This window comes from Crocodylus porosus, unplaced genomic scaffold (assembly GCF_001723895.1).
Source record: "Crocodylus porosus isolate Cpor-Errol unplaced genomic scaffold, CroPor_comp1, whole genome shotgun sequence".
Taxonomy (NCBI): domain Eukaryota; kingdom Metazoa; phylum Chordata; order Crocodylia; family Crocodylidae; genus Crocodylus; species Crocodylus porosus.
Window position 1 is genome coordinate 23332496 of NW_017728915.1, and position 21621 is coordinate 23354116.

At 42.7% G+C, this 21621-nt stretch overlaps 1 protein-coding gene across 1 annotated transcript in view; it reads right to left on the minus strand.

Moving 5' to 3' along the window:
• LOC109310585 (neural-cadherin-like) overlaps positions 1-21621 on the minus strand; it is an 81034-nt gene that overhangs the window by 42588 nt on the left and 16825 nt on the right. Inside the window, exons 7-15 of the mRNA XM_019535823.1 lie at positions 14645-14817; positions 13560-13728; positions 12194-12364; positions 8849-9021; positions 5416-5583; positions 3529-3778; positions 3283-3410; positions 2163-2349; positions 1255-1398 (exon numbers count right to left, since the gene is read on the minus strand). Of these exons, the coding sequence (XP_019391368.1) occupies positions 1255-1398; positions 2163-2349; positions 3283-3410; positions 3529-3778; positions 5416-5583; positions 8849-9021; positions 12194-12364; positions 13560-13728; positions 14645-14817 (1563 nt within the window). The remainder of the gene's footprint in view (positions 1-1254; positions 1399-2162; positions 2350-3282; positions 3411-3528; positions 3779-5415; positions 5584-8848; positions 9022-12193; positions 12365-13559; positions 13729-14644; positions 14818-21621) is intronic.

The following is a 21621-nucleotide window of genomic DNA, read 5'->3' on the forward strand; positions in this document are numbered from 1 at the left end:
GTCCACATCCTTTCTGTAGTGGGGGACCCAAAACTGAACACAGTACTCCAGATGTGGCCTCACCAGTGCTGAACATAGGGGAAGAATCACTTCCCTGAACCTACTGGCAACACACCTACCAATGCAGCCCAGTACGCCACTAGACTTCTTGGCAACAAAGGCACACTGTTGGCTCATATTCAGTGCTGTGGGCCAGATGAGCGGCTCAGGACCAGTCCACAGGCCAAATGAATGGTGCAGGACTGGCCCCTTGAGCCAGATAGGGCCCGTGCATTCCCGTTCCTCCACGGATGTGCATACACTGGATCCAGCACCCACTCTGGCTGGTCCGGGACTGCACCACATGCAGCAGCCACTCAAGGACCCACACGGCGCACAGTGCACATCCCAAACCAGCTGAAGTGGGCACTGTGTGCAGGTCATGCCCTGGACAAGGGATGAAGTGGGCCAAAGCAGGCAGTAGGTGAGGTGCAGCCCCAGACCAACCAGAACAAGTGCCACAGGCACTGGATTCAACATCTCTGTTTTTGACTGGCTGTCTAGGCAGGCTAGTCTTCTGTTGTACTTCCTATTCTTCTGTAGCATCAGGGTAGCTTTCACCTGCACCCTTAAAAGGGCCTCCTTAAAATGCAGCCGCCTCTTTTGGACATCTTTTCCCCTCTGATCCCAGGGGATTCTGCCCACCAGTTCCCTGATTTTTTAAAGTATGCTCCTCTGAAGTCCATTGTCTTCATTCTGTTGCTCTCCTTCCTTTCTTCCCTTAGGATCTTAAATAATTGTTGTTGTTTATGACAACCAATTCCTATGCTGCTTTGTCTCCAAACCATTTCATGTGACAATACTATGCCTCGGTGTACCAAAAAAGGAACCATACAACTTTGCTGTTAGAACCAAAAGAGTAAATTAATCTTTTCTAGACAAACTCTGATTCATTTTAGTTAACTAGAACATTTTTACTACCACATTTTTTAACAGAAGAAATGATCTACAAGTCTTTAACAAATTTGTATCTGCTGGCAGAAAAGTTATTCACCATCATCCTGTGCTAATGCATTACCTAACTTAGTTATCTGGTTTATGCCTCAGCCCAGTTATGAAGTAACATTCATGCTCTGTCAGTTCAGACATAAAGAAGTTTAAAAATGCAGAGACATAAAGACATTTTCCTTCCTAACACCACTAAATATGTCTTAGTGTGCTGAAATTAACTTATTAATATTTTAGATGCAGCTATAGGGAATTCCAATACTCTACCTTCATCTTCATCATTAGCACTGACTATAATGACAGTAGAGCCCACATCTTGGTCTTCATCTACATTAACTTCATAGACACTCTGAGTGAAGACAGGCTTGTTATCATTCACGTCGCTGATAAAAATGCGCACGTAGGCTGTGTCTGGAGAGACAAGAAACAAGAGATTAAAATACTCAGCTGTGCCACTTCTGTCAGCTACAATTCCTTAAACTGTCTAGCTGCACATTAGATGAAGAAGAATATGCAGACAATACAGAAACAAACCCTTAGGGTTGTGGACAATTTATATACCAACATTACTCAAAAGCACTTGAATATCAAATGAATGTCATATCCAATTTACTTAAACAGATAACATGTGAATAATTGATGCCTAATATGGCAATTGTACAATTTTAAGTCATAACTTTTTGTCCTGAAGCCACGAAAGTCCAACTTTAACTCTCTGTTTAACCTCAACCAAGTCAATTCATAATGTAATTTCTTAAAGAAGTCTTAACATTTTCTGTTCAGTTCTTCCTTATCACCCTGACCGAGGACAGTACAGTATGCAGCGATTTGAAAAGTTCCTCTGCCCAAATTAGGTTTGCATCCTGTGTTAAAAAGTAGTGGGTGTGGCTGTGCTAGTTAGGATTCCTCTAATATCTGGCAGCTATATCAAAAAAGTTGCAATTTTCTTTTATGTTTTAGAATTGAAAAATTACCTGTTCTTCACACAAAATATGAAATATTTCTTTCAGCTGTAAGAAAACAGTTAAAAAAAAAAACAAAACACATCTTTTACAAATGACCTTAGATAAAAATGAATTTAAAAACAACACTGGGGGCTAAATCAGTTTCTTTTTTAGACAAACGTAACTTTTTTAGACAAATGTACCATACTGATACTTCAGCTTATTTCTTACCAGAGTTTGGTTGCCCATGTTTTCCAGGTCGAGCTGATTCAGAGCCATCTACAGATTTTATTTCTAAAAGATATGAGCCCTTCTTCTCTCTATCAAATACTGAAGTAGTATATATTGAGCCCGTCTGTGAGTCCAAACGAAAACAAGTATAGTCCCCACTACGGTCATGTAACAGAAAGTAACTGATCTGAAGGATTAAATAGAAGAGGGTTACTCCATCCTTTCACAAGCAAACAGCCATGAAAGAAAAGAATGATCCTGTGGCTAAGGTGCTGGACTTAGACTCCAGAGATTTGGCCCAATTCCTAGTTCTACTGCAGGCTCCCTGCATGACTGGGCAAATCACTTAATTTCCTTGTCTCTTGATTTCTTATCCAGTAAAAGAAAATAACCATACTACTACTTTTCTCCTACCGTTTTCCTGTCTTGTCCATTTATATATTGTAGGTTCTTTGAGGCAGGGACAGTTTCTTACTACATGTTCATACAGTACTTATACAACAGGGCCCCACTCTTAAGAATATGTTAAAAATTACAGGCCTATAAGTGTACTGATCTCCAGTACATGTATGTGTGGTTACCCCTGACTTCACCCTCTTCCTGCCATGACAGAAATAGTCAAGACTTGGATGTTCATCTTCAGACAGATGAAAAGGATCTGATATTTAAAGGGTGACTGTTTGGCAGATTTGGAAAAGTCAGAACTCTAAAATTTAAAGAATCCCACACTGAAGCATAAAATTGAAGCAGGTTTTTGAAACCCTTGGCCATCAATACCTTTCTATAATTGTCTAATCAGAAAAAAAAAAGTATGGCTAAAGCATGTCCCACCCACCAGCTCCAGGTCACATGCACCCAATCCAAAATGAGAGTGTTGAAGCTCCACTGGGGTTTCTCCTGTAGCTGTTTTCATGCATGCTGGAGACCAAGGGCTTGAAAGTCACCACAGAAGGACACCCCAAGGCAGCGTCACTGCCACGTTTCAAGGTTTGACATGTGATAGTGGGAGCAGGTTGGATGGATGCATTCAGGGGCATCTTTCCTGGGACATGTTAGAAATGCTGTATAGATGAACTCTGAGAGGTATTGTGTGTAATCTAGAGTCCAACTTCGTGCTTACCTCCCCATTCCGACCAAGGTCTAGATCAGTGGCAGAGACTTGAAGAACAGATGTCCCAATATCTGCTCCCTCTGTTACAGAGGCCTCGTAAATTGATGAAGTGAAGAAAGGCACATTGTCATTGACATCTAAAATATTCAAAAGGCAGAGCTCATAATATATAATTAAATTCACTTGAGAACTGTAACATTTTTAGATGGTCTTTTAATTCGTATTTTACAGTGTTGCTATTAACATATTATATACCTGTTACATTGACATAGACAGTGGTGAATGCTGCCAGAGGAACTGCAGCAACATTCTGTGCCCGAACCCTCAGTAAAAAGTTCTTTGTTGTTTCATAATCTAATGGCTCAGCTACCAGTACTGAAGCTGACCCATCATCTCTGTTCGGAGTCAGGTAGAAACGAACTGGCATGTTGGTCTCTGGAACAAGTCCCTCTTCCAGATTGTATGTCACACGGGGATCACCAAGGGGAGAGGTTGCTTTAATTGTCTGTGCAATTGAAAATACAATGTTTACACAACTGGTAGTTTTGTAGATTCAGAAATATTTTTATATATTATTTGTGTACAAACTATGCCCCAACATTTTAATTTGAACAAAATTAAATATTTTTCAAAGCATCTCTATATACCCAGTCAGGTCAATTTCAGTCAAAGATTATTAGACTACAAGCAGATTTGTTTGCATGTCATGTCATCAGTAAAACATTACATATTTTACAATTATTTGGCAAAACTGTACTAGTTACTGCTTCTGTGCAACCACACTGAAGCTGCCTGTCAATATAAAAATATGTAAGTTAGATTCATAGATTGTAAGGCCAGAAGGGACCTTGGAAGATCATCAGGTCCAGCCCCCTGCACCGAGCAGGAAAGAAAACTGGGGTCAGGTGACCCCAGCAAAGTGACCATCCAGTCTCCTCTTGAAGATTTCCAGGGTAGGTGATTGCACCACCTCTGGAGGGAGCTTATTCCACAGTCTGGACACCCTGACTGTGAAGACGTTTTTCCTAATGTTGAGCCTGAATCCATCTTCCTGGAGTTTGGGGCCATTACTCCTGGTTTTCCCCTCAGTGAACCCTTGATGTACTCCCCTAACGTAGCAGTAACCTGCTGCCAGGTCTCCTCTCAGGCTTCTTTTCCTCAGACTGAGGAGTCCGAGATCCCTCAGCCTTTCCTCGTATGGCTCGCCTTTTAAGACTCTGATCATATGGGTGGCTCTTCTTTGGTCTCTCTCAAGCTTCTCCATGTCCTGGTTGAAGTGCAGTGCCCAGAACTGGATGCAGTACTCCAGCTGCGGTCTCACCAGTGCTGAATAGAGCGGAAGAATCACCTCTTTGGTTTTGCTGGAGATGCATCAATTGATGCATGCCAAGGTATTATTTGCCCTACTGGCTATAGCATCGCACTGCTGGCTCATATTCATACTGTGGTCTATTACTACCCCCAAGTCCCTTTCATTCGTGGTGCTAGTCAGGTGTAGGTGTGTGGGGGTTGCTCGTCCTGAGGTGGAGCACTTTACATTTCTCAATGCTGAACTTCATCAGATTCCGATCCACCCAACCTGCTAGCCTGTCTAGGTCTGCCTGTAACTGCAGCCCATCTTCAAGTGTGACCACACTCACCCATAACTTGGTGTCATCTACAAACTTGGCCAGTGAGCTCTTCACCCCCACATCCAAATTGTTAATAAACGTGTGGAAAAGTACTGGACTGAGCTCCAATCCCTGCAGGACACCGCTGCCCACTTCTCGCCAGGAAGTGGGTCTAATTATTAAGTCTAATAATTTTCCTAATAAGATAATAATTTTCCTAAATAGGAAAACTAAAAAAGAACAACAAATATAACAATGAAATAATGATGAGGAAGAGTCCCTGTTTTCAAGAAATTATTTTAATATGACCATTTTATTTGAGAATGCTAAATTCTGTTTTCATATCTGACCAACGCTACTGAAGTCAAATGAGAGTATTTAAATTTGGCTGAGAGCAAAGTCTGGTCAATAGTTCTGGAGAGGAAAGTGATAGCAAATCAGTGGAAATTTCAATTCATGGGCATATAACATTCTTGTTAACCAAAGAAGCCTTTTCAGCAATTGAACAGTCTACTGCAACAGTACTACATACCACAATAGGTGTATCTCTTGTAGTATTCTCTGGAAGTACAACTTCATAACTTCCTCTTTCCCATTGTGGGGGCTGATTTTTTGAAGTGGTAATTGTTACTACTAATTCAACCTTACTACATCTGTTTCCTCCATCTGTGGCAATAATTTCTTGAGTTATAATGGATTTCTGAACAAAAGAGAAAATTAATTACAGGTCTGTAAAGTCTTTATGCAATGATTACTTTTGCTAACATCTAGTCCTACTATAACTTTTTATTCTTGAACTACTTCATCTGAAAAATGAATATTCTAACTCTCATAACCACCAGAGTTTTATTAAAAAAAAAAAAAGAACAAAAAAAAAAAGAACAAAAAAACCCAAAGCTCTTTGGCCACTGTAACAATTTACTTTAAAAAAAACTAGACAGGAATCTTAAAGACAGTTACTAGTCAGTAGCACTTCATTATTGCTGTTTTGCTGTTTTTATTAGCATACACAGCTACGTGGATTCAGCAGATAATCAAAACATGTAGGAACAAAATCTGGATTTCTTTAGCACAGGTGCATTTACAATATAATGGGGTCTTAAGTTTAGCAATGTGCTGGAAAGCCACGTAGGCAGGGAAGAGAGGAGGAGGGGAGAAGACTGCACTAGTCCTTCTGGCATCAACAACAGATACAGGAGGGGCATTTATTGGTAAGGTGAGGAGGTAAAACCATGGTCCTGAACTACCATGTGCCGCCAAAGCTGCATTCCCTTCACCCACGCCCATTCCAACGTTGTTGCATCCTCATCACTTCACCCACCAAAGCCTCTGAAGAGGCTGAATTTGGCCCACTGAGTGCAGTGCACACTAAATAAAAAGTGCTGTTGTTGCATACTCAACGAGTAATAGGTTATTTTAGCAGTCTCATGTCAAGAGATTAGAGCAGAAAGGACTGAAATGACTTAATGCATTCAATACCCCTCCTATTACACCATTCCTTCACCTGAGAAAAAAACTCAACCATGTAATTTCAGATTTTGTTGTACAATTTGATATAATCAAAACTATACTCTTTTTAAAATTTTGCACAAAGGAAGCTTAACTGTACAGATGGGCACAATAATGTTAGAAAGGTAAGTCTTATTTTTAAAAGGCAATGAACAGCAGGATAAGATTCAGTTCCACTGCATCACAGGAGCCACATGCATGCTCTCGGGAATGTTATGCACCACACCTCCCTTCATAGCTCTGGAGTTCCCGTGAGACAGGCCTGGTTTATGCAGCAGCAGCTCTGCTGGGTGGCCCAGCATGCTCAGAATCAAGAAGGAAAGTATATCAAAATTAGAAGGAAAAAAAAGAAGAGGGAAGTATAGGTCAAGCTGAACAAATGGAGATCTGGATACAAATACTTCAAAACAACACTCCACACGATGAACATCTTAGACAACCCCCTGTGTAAATGCAGTGCTGCACTGTTTGTTGGACACTTAATTGAAAGCTGCGCATTTACAAATGCCCAGAGGGTGCAGATGGAATCTGCATATTCAGCAGTTATACGAGACAGTGGCTCATATATTTGGAAGTTGATATCTGACGCTATACAAAAGGAGCAAAGTATATATGAAAGAAGGAAAGTATATAAAAAAAACCCAACAACACTTCATCCAAATTCCATGCATCGTTCTCATCACAGTTTAAATAAATGACCAGTATTTGCAAATGGATGTCTAAGCATCAAAGCCCATATATACAAATTCAATACCAGCTGTGGATAATTTGAAGCCCTGAAAGTGTCATACCCTTTATTTATTTGGTATCAAATTTTTAGCTTTTTGAGCAACTACTGTCTACAGTGTTTTTATCTTCCATGTGGAATATCCATAGATTCATAGAAGCTAGGGTCAGAAGGGACATCAAGGATCACTGAATCCGACCCCCTGCCAGTGGCAGGAAAAAAGTGCTGGGGTCATGTGACCCCAGCTAAGTGCTTGTCCAGTCTCCTCTTGAAGACCCCCAAGGTACAGGAGAGCACCACCTCCCTTGGAAGCCCATTCCAGATTCTGGCAACTCTAACCATGAAGTTCTTCCTGATGTCCAACCTAAACCTACTCTCTATCAGCTTGTGGCCATTGTTTCTGGTAATTCCAAGGGGTGCTCTAGTAAAAAAGCATCTCCTATTCCCTGCTGCTCCCTCCTCCTGCCCCAGTGAATTTATATACTGCCACAAGATCCCCCCCCAGCCTTCTCTCAGAGACTAAAAGGTCCGGGTCCCTCAGCCTTTCTACGCAAGGCCTTGCCTGCAGGACTTTAACCATACAAGTGCCCCTCCTCTGGACCCTCTCAAGGTTGTCCACATCCTTCTTGAACTGCGGTGCCCAAAACTGGACGCAGTACTCTAGCTGCAGCCTGACCTGTGCCACATAGACGGGGAGCATCACCTCCCTGGACCTGTTCATGATGCACCTACTAATGCATGACAAAGTGCAATTAGCTCTGCTAATTGCTTCATCACGTTGATGACTCATATTCACCTTAGAGTCAACAAGGACTCTAAGATCTCTTTCTGCCACTGTGCTGCTGAGACTGTCATCCTCCAAGCCTATAGATGTGCTGGTGATTCCTTCTCCCTAGATGCAGCACTCTGCACTTGTCCTTGTTGAACTGCATCCTATTGTTCTCTACCCACTTCTCTAATGCGTCCAGGTCCACCTGGATTCGGTTTCTTCCCATCAGCGTGTTTGCTTTGCCCCATAGTTTGGTGTTATCTGCAAGTTTGAACAGAGTGCTTTCCATGCCCTCATCCAGGTTGCTGATGAAGATATTGAACAGCAACTGGCCCAAGGACTGAGCCTTGGGAGACCCCACTATCCACATCTTTCCAGGGTGATACCAACCCATCCACCACCACTCTCTGGGTACGACCCTTAAACCAATTTGCCGCCCACATAAACGTGTAATCATCTATGGCACAGCCATGCAATTTGTTTATAAGAATAGGATGGGATACTGTGTTGAAGTCCTTTTTGAAGTCCAGGTAGATGACATCTACCTTGACTCCTGCATCTAATCTTTTAGTGACCTGGTCATAGAAAGAAGCAAGGTTAGTCAGGCAGGATCTACTTAAAGGTTAGTCAGGCAGAATCTACCTATAGATATCTAAATCTACCTATAACTACCTAAATAAGGTATAGTTATAGATGTACTGAAGAGTGAGTACCCCACAGTGTGGCAGAGTGAGCACATTCTTAACAGAGGATTTACAGTAGCAATGCAATTTCACACATTTAAAGGCAAGGAAAAGTCACAGGGTGTCTCTTTCCATACTTTATAGAACAGAAACAAGCACAATTTTATTCACTGTTTTTCTCTAAGCTGTGAGGGTCAGCATGAAGATGGAAACAGACTCATCCCTATTCCTTCCCATTAGTTAGCTATCCAGGTTCAGAAGGAAATACATACTGTACCTGAGATATGGGTTGGTTGACATATACCCAGCCTGAACTAGGATTGACCTGCAAATACTTTGGATCTTCATTTGCTATTGAGTATGTAATGGCAGCATTTGAACCATAATCATCATCATGGGCTGCAACACGAAGAAAGCTAGTCCCGATTTTTGTGTCTTCCTTCAGGAAATCTAACACAAGGAGAACAGGCTTAATATTGCCCATTTTTCATATTGACAATTAATTCATTGGAGCAATATGACCAATTCCTTAAGAAACATGAAAAATACTCAAGTAAAAAGCCACAGGCAATACTTTTTCCACTTTGTAACAATACTACACGAATTAAACTGGAGTTTCTGAAGTTCTGCTATTACTCCAGAACTAATGGATCCCATCTTAACTTGCAAAACCCACAACCTGAGAATTCTGTTTCTCTGAGAAACTGCCACCTTCTTTACAACCCTATATTTTTGCTTGTGACCAAGTATATATGTTGAATGAATGAGGTACAATGCTGTATATATATATTTAAATAGTATTGTAAAGTGCTGCATTAAACTAGGAAAAATAAATAAATAAATAAATATGGAGAGCATTTTCAAAATCAGCATTTTCAACATTTTCTAAATTTGAAAACTGTAACAAACCAGGAAATAGCCACATTTCTTTTTATGAATATGGGGCATGTTTGTGTATGTTTACCAATGTTGGGTTCTTTCCTGTGGAGTTAGAAAGGAAAGGATTCTTAGATGGCTCAACAATAAAAATTAAATAACAGCTAGGGTTACAGCCATGTCGGTGTTGCAGCTCATTTGCTGCAGTCCCTTGAGTGCAAGGGCTTGTGAGTGCTAAACAATTTGGATCTGTTATATAAATATGATTAAAAATAGGGGCATAAGTACCCAAAGACCCAGTCCTAGAGAGGCTGGGAATGGCTCAGCCAAGAATGAGCTGTAGGAAACTGACCTGCCGCCTTTGGTGAATTCAACAGGGACTAAAAAGAAAAGGGTCCAATGCACTGTTCAGTGTATAAGAAAGATGAATGAAAAACACCTACACAAAAATGTCAGATGGACAGAAAGACTTATAAGGGTGCTGACAGACAGGGAAGGGGCAGGAAATGTGCTTTACTGGAAGCAGCACCACATTAGTTGGACCCACCTCCACAACATCTGTGCAGATCAGGCACTTCAGCGGGGCTTTCTATAATGCTTTTGGCTAAAGCTGATTCAATCAGCTATCTTCTATGCCCGAAGAAGTGTGTGAGCCCAAAAGCTTGCAAAAAAAGATATTTTTTTTGCAACTATCTAGTTGGTCTAATAAAAGATATCACCTCCCAAAGAGTTCTGATTACCTTTGCCTGCAGATCAATATGGCTACCTGTATCCCTGAAACATGGAAGATATCAAAATTAGCCGGTTTGAAATGAAAGCTTCATAATTTTACAAAAAAGAAGCAAAATGCAACACCTTCAGGTCTGAAAGCTGACACTAGCTCCAGCCTTTTGTTTTGAGCCAAATTTGCATGCTCACTGAGCAGTCTCAACACAAGAGAAATTCCTTGCCCAGGAGAACCTTCCGTTGTCCACCCTCCTGTGAAATATGAAACATCATAAAAAGAAGAAGCATAATTCAATGTCCTAGTTGTCATCAGATAACTCTGAGGTAAACAGGCTCCTCTAATTTTTATCTGAGCCTATTTTGCATAAAATGAACATTTCCAGACAAGAGATTTTACACTCCCTTTCAGCTCTCCCGTGAAATATGAATTTTAATTTCCACCTGGGAGAAATTTTACTATCTCTGCATTCTCCTATGCCTGAGGAAGGGTGTGTGTGCTCAAAAGCTTGCAAATAAAGACTTTTTTGCAGCTGTCTAGTTGGTTTAATAAAAGATAACACCTTCCCAAGAGTTCTGACTACTAAAGGACCTGATCTCTACAGACATTGGGAAAGTCAGGTTCAAGTAACACATTGCATCTTTTGGGCATGTACTGGGCTTGGCACGGGAGCGTGCTGAATTTAAAGTAAAGCGTTGTTTTGGGGTTTTTTCCACATCTGCAAGCAGCCAAAATACAAAAGGTGTGCACACCTTTGTGGAGAATCTGGGCCTAAGTTAAGGAGAACACTTTTAAATATTTCGCTTTAGGTGTTCATTTGACACAGAACTGAAATCCACAAAAATTGAGTCTTGAAGCTGAAACCTATTACAATTATTTTCCAGTATAAGCAGGACCTTAGCCTTTCAAAAATATAGCACATAATTCCTATTTTTCTCTGTGAAAGTTATATATGTCTACTCATAAAAAAGTCTCCAATAAAGACTTCAAGTAAAATCATCCTCTAACAGAAAACCCTGTAATGAATGCTCAGCATACTGTGGTGGCTTAAAGATAGTTTTCATATCTAGCTCTAGATTTCTGTAACCCTACAGATTTAATTCTTCCTTTAATACAGAATAATTACACAATGCATAAATATGATTACCCAAAATAGTTACAGGCTACCCTATTAAGTAATTATGACTTTGGATAATTTTTTTAAATAAGCATTATCTATCCAAAGGCCCAAAACATTACAATCTATTGATTCAATAAATAAAAATATAACATGAACCATATTTTGACTTCTTCACTAAGTGCAAAGAATTCCTATTCATGACATGAACATTTATGCATACATGTTTACATAACTGTCTGACTTCACACCTTGTAAATGCTCATGTCATATTTCAACATCTTTTTAATGTGCATAATGCCCATTATAAAAGTTGCTGAAAATATTCCTACATATGCACAATCAGTTTTCAAGCTAAGGTGTGATCCCTCTATTACCTGATTACTGGAAAAAATGTCTCCCCCCCCAAATCCATTTCATTTTTATAAGAAATTTAGAATTATAGGGAAAAAATAATAAAATTAAGTGTTAAAGGATAGAATTAATAGATGGGAAGCAGGTGTGTAACAATGAGGACAAAAAAAAGTTAATTGGCCAATGATGCAAAGTGGTAAGGGCCTGATTCTATGGATACTTACATTCCTGGGTACCTTCACACCTCTGAGAAGCCCCACAAAGCTTTGATTTACTCAGGGAGTAAATTACTAGCACTCCAATGTGTTGGCAGGATTTTGCCTCTAGAAATATTCAAAGAGGACTCTGGGGAATGACTGTGTTTGTTTTCACTGTGTAATATCTAAAGATAAATGCATCCATCCTTGATTGTAATGAAATATTAATTTTGCCTGGAATTCACAGGATTAGTTGCATTTGGGTCAGAGGAAGGGGAACCAAAACAAAAATCTTAGACATCAGGTACGCTCACACTCAGGGTACTGAAACTCTATCCAATGAGTCTCAATTACATTCATAGCGGGTGTTTTCAAATCTGGGATCATTGTCATTTTGGTCCAGGATGACAACATTTATTTGACAGATCCCAATGAGAGGTTCTGCAGCCTGGTCTGTTGCAGTCACAGTAATAGGATACTCCCTCTGCTTTTCTCGATCAAATCTCTGAGCAGTTGTCAAGACTCCTGAAAACAGATTGAAGGTCAAGAAGTTAAAATACCATGCAGTTTTCTTTTCCAGTCACTTAGATTACTTTGATATCTTTTGGGACTGTAAATGGTAGAGAACAATATACTTGGTTACGATGCAAGGGCATTTTTACATGTGCTTCAGGAGGTGTGTGTGTGGAGGGGGAGGAGGGTGCTTTAATTAGTGAGTTGCGCTAATTAAAACTGCCTGGGCAACATATGTCCCCCCAGGTGAAAAATGGCAGCAGGGCACTTTGAACTAAAGCTCAAACAAGCTTTAGTTCAAGGTGCCCTGCCACCATTTTTCACTGCAGGGATGCTGATTTATGTGATGCTAGAGTCCGCTGGAGCGCATTTATTTCTGTGCTCCAGCAGACTTGATTAAATCGAGTCTGCTCTGACATGCTGGATTTCCAGCACATCGAAGCCAGCTCCCTCAACTTCTATAGGAGCCCTAAGTGACTATCCCAAGAATGTAAAGAATGGCACAAGTCACACACTAAATCCTACAAGGACTTATGAACGTCAGTGACTTTTTGACAGTATTATTCAGATACATAAGATTACAGAATACTGGAGTATATGCAGGACTGGGACGCTAAATTAGAAAATGGCTTTAAGTATCAAAATAATTTGTTATGGAATAAATTCATTACCAATTGCTTTAACTGCAAATAATTAAGAACAATTTATCTTAAGCTGTGGAATTCCAGCTAAAATTCATATGCAAGAAAACAACTAGTAATTGATTCCATTGCTACCTCCAAGTATATATGGATCAATTATGTTTTCTATTATGAAGAGGGTTTTTTCTTCTTAGTTTATATATTTTTTGCTTTTTGACAGTCTTTTTTGAAACTACCCTTTAGGTAAGACATATTTTATAAACTAAAGTTCAGCTAACATGCATTTAAAATACAAAAACATCTATTTACAAAGAATAAGCACCTATTTCACACAACAGAAATTCTAGGTTTTGAGGAAAAGCTTAACTCCAGTTAAGTTCTGAACATTTATACAGCCCAAAGTAGCAGATGATTTGTGCACACTCTGAATCCAGTTTAGATTGTTTGACAACTAAAGGCTTGGGTCTCATCTTTCTTAAAGATGCTTTATACTAGTGTAATACACCAACTTCAATGACACAAATAAGATTAGACTCAAACCCAAAATATTAGGAGATTTATATCACCTGTATCAGGATGAATCCTAAATGCTGGTAAGACACCATCTCTGTGCATCATGCCATATTTCACTCTACCATTGGCTCCTTCATCAGCATCAGTGGCTTCAATTTGCAGAACAAATGTCCCTGGCGGCTGGTTTTCCAACACAGAAGCATGTTCCCGATAATCTTGACACTAGGGAAAAATCTCAAATACTTCACCCACCATTTAATTTAAAGCAGGAAATTCAAATTAGGTAAATTAGGGCAGCAAAGATTTTTTTCCTAGAGTGAAATCTTTTATGACGATGAAGCCTGGAAGTCTAAGCCAACTCCCAAATTGAGAGGAAAAAAAAACTTTAATCTGCTTTAACTAGATTCTTAGACATTTTTGTTCCTGTATACACATTGTGACCAATCCATTAACTTCACTTACTACTTTGTACTTTTTTAAACTATATGGAGATGAATAGTAGCATCTTGCAAGAAAGCAATATATTTTGACAAAACTGCTGCTGTTGCAGATGATTCCAATTGTAAAACCTTTTCCTCTAATAACTGAACATTTGCAATTTGGTCAAAGAAAGTTTTCAGTACAACCTAGCTTTGTCAAGAATAGGTGAACAGCATTTACATCTGATCCTTAAGGGCCACAGGAATATTAGCTGATTTTGCAAAATATGCAACAATATCCTTTTGCATATCTGGAGGCAGTATCATGCTCATAATATCTGAGCAAAGAAAACTTTAATCAACATTGCTGAAAACACAATTTATGCTATTTATTTTTGTAAAATACTTTAAAATTAAAGCTTTTAATATTTGTCCTCAAAGACAAAATTTATCCCAGAACTCCCAAGTCTTTTTTTTTAATTTCTGCACTCTACATAGGTTATAAAAGTATTTTTTATTGTCATAGCAATTATAGTGCATGTTACATATTTCAGTGCAGAAAGGTACTGTAGTCTATGACAATAACTGTTAATTAGATTTATAGGATGATCTTAGAAAATGGTTAAGAGATGTATTTAGTACTTCCCACATACAATACATAAAACTGAACCTTATTCTCTATAAGGTATTTAATATAACACACAAGCTAGTATATTTACCTTCTGAAATACAGGTTTGTTATTGTTGACATCGTCAATTTTCACAATGACAAGTGCTGTGCTACTGAGAGAACGAGGCCCTCCAGAGGCATTATCATCAGTAGCTGTGATATTAAGAACATATTCTGCCCCCTGAAGCTTAGGAAGTGGATTTGAGCGAAGTCTAATTAACCCTATAAAAATAGAAACAATACATTTTGTGTCTCTTATTTTTCACTATTTTAATTGATTATCACTATTCTCTCCACCACTTACACACTATGCAAATTGGTTTAAACAGAAAGTTGTACCAGTTTACCTAAAGTGATATTCTAAAATTATTTTAGTTAAACTAGTGCAACTTTATGTATAGTCATTTTTTAATCAATTTCCCATTGTCCGGACAAGTAGACTGATCCAAAATTCATCAAAATCAGAAAACTTCACTGATTTCAGTGGGTTTGGCCATAGATTCATAGATATTTGGGTTGGAAGGGACCTCAAGAGATCACTGAGTCCGGCTCCCTGTCCTAGGCAGGAAAGAGCACTGGGGTTAGATGACCCCAGCCAGGTGCATGTCTAGCCTCCTCTGAAAGACCCCCAAGGTATGGGAGAGCACCACTTTCCTTGGAAGCCTATTCCAGATTCTGGCAACCCTTACCATGAGGAAGATCTTCCTGATGTCTAACCTAAAACTGCTCTCCATCAGTTTTTTGCTGTTGTACCTAGTTACTCAAAGAGGTGCCCTGGGAAACAGAGCATCTCTTGTTCCTTGTGTATCCCACCCAAGGAATGTGTAGGCTGCCACAAGACCACCTCTCAGCCTTTTCTTGTGGAGGCTGAAGAGATCCAGGGCCCTCAATCTCTCCTTGTAGGGCTTTGTCTGCAGGCCCCTAAAATAGGGCCTGGTCTTAAATAGGCCAGGTCTTAAATAGGGCTCAATGAATTCAATCAGCTGTAACTGCAGCCAGTAATATACACTCATGGTACATTTTTAAAGTAGTCACTGGAAAACCCACAATTCTGGCTAGGAAACAGCAAAGATTTTTTTCCCCCTTATATAAAATCTTTTATGGCAAAGTCTTAGCCAACTCTCACATTTAATTTTACCACTTAGTAATACAATAACCTAGAGCAGTATGAAACAGCTAGCTGAAAATACCAAGAGGCTAGGTAGGTATAAGATACTGGGTAAGATAACTACGATTTAGAAAAAAATCCCAAACCCACACAGCCTGGGCAGGTAGGCCAGGCATTAGATAGATATGCTTTCTGGGAGGGGGATCTTAGCACCAAAGGTCAGTGAGTACCTCAAAATCTACCCTCTGGAGGCTATTCCAGTTAAAATCCTCACATACAAGTACCCAACTGACAGTGGCTAAGCACAGCCAGTCAAACAATCCAAGGCAGAACCAATTCAATCTTCGCAGGTTTCTCCAGGTCGCACAGATTGAACTGATAACTAACTGAACTGAAGGTCAGTTTTCAATTGGGAAAGGCCTCATGCCTCTCCTCAGACCAGCCTGGAAACCCCTCAGCCTTGATCTCCCTCCTCAGCTGCAGGTGCGGTGGCGGGGAACACTAAAGTAATTCCCCTCAGTGCAAATCACTGATGTGCAGGAGAAAGGGGGAAGTCCCCCCTCCCAAATCCAGCCCGACCCCAACATCTGCCCACATAGGGGGAAGTTACGTAGCCAGCTCGGCACAAGTCACTGGTGTGCACAGGAAGGAGGAAAAGAAACCACCCATAGTGGTCTTAGCCCCCTGAGCTAAGGCCTTGGGTTGTATCCACCCTGCCCCCCTGCCAGGCCAGCTCCATAGAAAGAAGGATCGGGCCCTGCCACCCAGCACAAGACCCCAGGGCAACCCAGGGCATCTTGGGGACCCCTGCAAGCTGGGGCTCCCCCCACACTGGCAGATGCTGGGGTCGGGACTGGCTGGGAAGGGGGACTCCATTCCCCTTGCCCCCAGCATGTCAGTGACTTATGCCGGCCAGTCCTGGAAATGGGAGGAACAACCCTCACAGACGAAGGCTCAGGGCTGGAGACTCTGTTTCCCTCCTCTTGCCACCGCCCTCCTCACCACAGGGCTGACAGGCACAAGCAGGACCAGGCTGGGGAGTGGAGGCTGCCTCAAGCTCTGTGAAAGCCGTGGGGTGGGCCAGCCTCAGCTCAGCCAAAGCAGACAACGCAGCCAACGCTAGCATGCCTGCCCTCTGAAGGGGATTAGCAGAGGGGCCCCCAGTGCATGCTGGGGGACTGCAAAGTAATTTGATTCAAGAGGGGAACTGGGACAGAAGTTCCATAAACCGGTTTAACCAAAATCAGTTAAGTCGAATACTACATCCATCCAGGTTTATCTTAAACCGGGTTCGGCCATTTTGAAATCAGTTTATGCGCACTGAACTTCTGTTCTGGTGCAGGTTTAAACCAGTTTCCAATCACTAGGGATTCTGTTTTTTTCTGTTTAAAAACCCCAAATTCTCTGATTTAAAAAAACCTAAATTCTCTAATTAAAAGATCCAAAATCCACTTTTTTCCAAGATTAAAACGAAATGCCTGTGTGTGTGTGTGTGTGTGTGTGTGTGTGTGTCAGTTGAACACAATGTTTTACTGATATATTCACAATTTTAAAGCAATTTGGAAGCCTACCAGTGCCTCAATCATTATAATAAAATACATTCTAAATACCTATATATTTTAGCATTTCATATAGGGGGGGTTTTATCAAAGAAAGTCAGAGCTCCCTTTGCTTCCTTTTTTCACCAGGACACAGCTCCAGCTATGGCTGTTCCCACCCTCTGCTTTGTGGCACTGAGCAGCCCTAATATGCCAATGCCCTGCCTATGCCATTGCCCCTCACACAACCCATAGCTCCCTGAGCCCTGCTGGTACCCTCACTCATGACCCCCAGCCCCCCCAACCCTGCCAGTGCTCTTCACTCCTAACCTAAAACCCTCTGACCCTCCTACTGCTCCTCAATTGATCCACATCCCCTCATCTCCCCAGCCCTACTGGTGCCCCTCACTCCCAACCCACAGCCCCTCACCCCCCCAGTGCCCCTCAGTCCCCCATCCCCCAGCCCTGCTGGTGTCCCTCACTCCTGACCCACAGCCCTCTACCCTCCCCAGCCCTGCTGGAGGGGGGCCCCAGCTGCCATAACTAAGGGATCAGGAACCAGGGCCAGGGCCCACAGCCCCCTGTCCCCCTCCCTCCCAGCAGTGCCCAAACTCCAGCTACCACACAAGGGAGGTGGCAGCCGGAGCAGAGTAAAGAGCCTGGCTCCAGCTCCCCTGTGGGTGTCATGGCCACAGCGCAGCCCAGGGGGGGCGGGGGGGGAGTAAGATGCAGACTGCATTCTGCAGGCTTGGAGCTCCCTGCCCTGCCATCCTCCCCCCGGGGGCCTCTGCAGCACATGGTGGGAGGCAGGGATGCTCAGTGCCACTGCTGACAGCCCCATGCCAACTCCGCTACCATGGCAAGGTGCCCCCTGCCTGCCTGCCAGCAGCATCGAGTTGTGCCCCCCACCGCTTCCAGGTGTGCAAGGAGCAGCACACAATGGAGGCACAGCCAGCATGGGACTCCCAGCAGTGGCACCGAACTTCCCTGCCCCATTCTGCCCTCCCAAGCTGGGTCCCACCCACTGAACCACGGAGGCAGCAGGAGCCCCAAGCATGCAGCGGGCAGCCCACATCTGCCCCATGGCCAAATCTGGGGGGGCACATACCCTCCCATGCCCCAAGAACTGTGCATAGAGATGAGGAGTCACTGCCCACCCTCCCTTCCCCCTCTCCCCCCACAAACAAGTTGCCTGTGGCTCCGTCCTACTCCCTCACCAGGCCCTGCAGTCACACATTTTGGCCCTGGCCCCAGGCCCCATAGATTTCATAGATGTTAGGGCTAGAAGGGACTCCAAAGATCATCAAGTCTAGCCCCCTGTCCCAGGGGCAGGAAGTCAGCTGAAGTCAAAGGATCCAGCAAGATACGCATCCAAACGCTTCTTGAATGAGTCTAGAGTAGGTGCCTGCATCACTTCTGGAGGGAGTCTATTCCGGGGCTTGGACAGCAAAAAAAATTTTTATGTCCAGCCTAATACGATCTTGGAGAAGTTTATGACCATTGGTCCTTGTTTTTCCTTGGGGCACTCTGGTGAACAGCCATTCTCCCAGATCCTGATGTACACCCCTTATATACTTATAAGCAGCCACCAGGTTTCCCCGAGCCTGCACTATTCCAGGCTGAAGAGTCCCATGGCTCTCAGCCTCTCTTTGTAAGGTCTATTCTCTTGCCCTCTGATCATGCGCATGGCTCTCCTCTGGACTCTTCCAAGCTTCTCGACATCCTTCTTGAATTGCAGAGCCCAGAATTGGATGCAGTACTCCAGCTGCTGCCTCACCAAGGCCAAGTATACAAGAGGATGACATCCTGAGATTTACTTGAGAAGCATCCAAGGATGCAAGCCAGTATTGTTTGCTTTGCCAGCTGCGACACTGCATTAGTGGCTCATGTTCATCTTGTGGTCAATCATGACCCCCAAATCTCTTTCAGCCATGGTGCTAGCAAGTGTAGCACTGCCAAGCCTATAAGCACGCTGAGGGTTTTTTCTCCCGAGGTGGAGTACCTTACATTTATCTATGTTAAACATTGTCAGGTTTGTATCCGCACACTTACTATGTTTATCCAGGTCAGCTTGGATCACTAGCCTGTCTTCTGGTGTGGACACTATGCCCCAAAGTTTAGCGTCATCGGCAGTATCCCCCAACCCCAGCCCTGCCCCACTCTGCCCCCTCCATCCTTCATCATGGGGGCCTCAGTCTGCTCTCCCACCCAATGACTTAGCTGCGGGGAGCTGAAAAAGCTGCTCTCCACACTGCCTGGCTGCCACATGCATGTGTGCAAGCATACATGCATGAGGAACCCCCTGCCTGAACACCCTTGTCCCACTCCCCCCAACCCTAAACAGCTCCTTGCAGGCTGGAACCCAGCAATTTCCTGCATTTGTCTTCTTAAAAGGAGAAAATCTGAATTTTTCCATGGCAAATGGAAAACCCAGATCCCTACCGAATTACCAGCTTCACAGACTTCACACATCCCAGACAAAGCCTGCGAATTAATGCACGGAATCCATGGGGACATTGGTAATGTGTAGGGAGTGCATGAACACCCCCTGAGATTGTGTAGAGGGTAAACACAGGTGCATGTGAACCCCCTGGAAGCGTCTGTGGTGAAACCAAAAGTGCCGATGGAAGTGCCCTTCTGCTTTTACCACTGGTGGCTCCGCACTCAGCGATCGGCCACTGGGGGACCCTCATCCACCCCACCCTTCCGTTGGCAATCTGGTGCCCCCCAAGACTTGGGAGGCACCAGTCGCCCATGCATGGGGGGAAAAAGAAAATTTACCGAGTGCTGTGCCAAATCTCTGGGGCGGGAAAGTGGGGGAAGAGGCAGGAGATGCCGACTCACAGGGCTGCTGGTAAGATGGCTACCACCCCATCCCTTGGCACTGATTGGCTGTGAGGGCTGCCTGTCATGTGGCCCCACCCCTCGCCACTAATTAGCAGCAGGGCCACATGACAGGGGTGGGGCTACATGACAAAAAGCCCTTGCAGTGGTGAGGGGGTGGAGCCACATAACATGCAGCCTCTGTAGCCAATCAGCAGCAAGAGGCAGGGCCTCCAGAGCCATTCAGCCAATGAGAGGCATGAGGAGCTTGCACTGCACTCTGCAAAATGGCTGCCCAGAGCTGTGTTATACCCATGAAATTGGGGGGCAGCCCCCACAAGTTAGCAAAGTCCCTATTTATACCACTTTATGTGTAACTTCTGTCCCTAGCCAGAGGGATCACAGAGATCACTCTGCAATGGCTAATACAGCACGGGGATTGGTCTAGAAGGTAATACAACTTCTTATTGTGCACACAATGCAATATATGTCAATTAAAACACAGCAAATGAATTACCTTCATATGCATTTATTTCCATTAATGTAGTTAATGTATACATACTACAGTCTCACCTTACATAAAAACAACTAAATGGTGAGTTCCTCAGAGTACATCAACACGGCCACGATGTTGGTGTAGCAGTAATATGCTGGAATACCTGTTCTAGGATCAGTCTACCGACTAATGGAAATGACAGGGACAAAGTGGCAGCAGTGTTCAGCGAAGGCTGTACCAGCCCACCAGAGACCCAGAGTATGAGTCTGCTAGCCTGTGGTGCCATGTCTTGGTATTATTCATGTTAACTAAATTAACCCAGTTGGAGGATTCCCACCTGCACTACAATCACACTGTTATTTGACAGTCCAGACATACCCTCAGAAGCCTTTACTTTGATGCCCTCATGTCATCCCAATGGCATCAACTTCCAGGTAGGGCATAAAGGGACTGCCAGAGAGAGATAATGAAAGGTCTGGTACATAAGTAAGTTAGACAGCAGCTATCTAAAAGCATACAGCAAGCAGCTGTCACTCATTTCCACCAACTTCCATCAATCACCTCTATTATTTATCTGGCCTAATAGAAACTGTCAATGAAATGGGATATTGTCAAAGGATCGGTGTCACTCACTTTGCTTGCAAATACCTGGTCTCTATACAACATTTACTTTTGATATGTCTCAGCCTCACCTTGTGCAACAATGGACTATGACCATTTAATTGCTGTTATGTCTCAAATTAAGCCACTGAAAGCCATTACGTAAATCCTTTAGATTTTATTAATAACTAAAGCTTAAAGAGCTTCTGAAAAAGCTATCATACCCGGATTAACTTCTGGAAACAAGAAAGTGTATCTGGGAAGCAAAGATTCATTTGCTTACAAGAATACCTTAAATAGTACCAAATGCAGGAACCCGGGAGGTGCTAAGGGTCAATTTTTTAAAAGGTATTTGTGTATTTGAGAGACAGGTGGGGATTTTCAAGCAGGTTACATCTGTGCCAGTTGGGAACTTCTAAGGATCCAGCTAGGAACCTACAGGTTCTTTAGGTAGTTAAAAA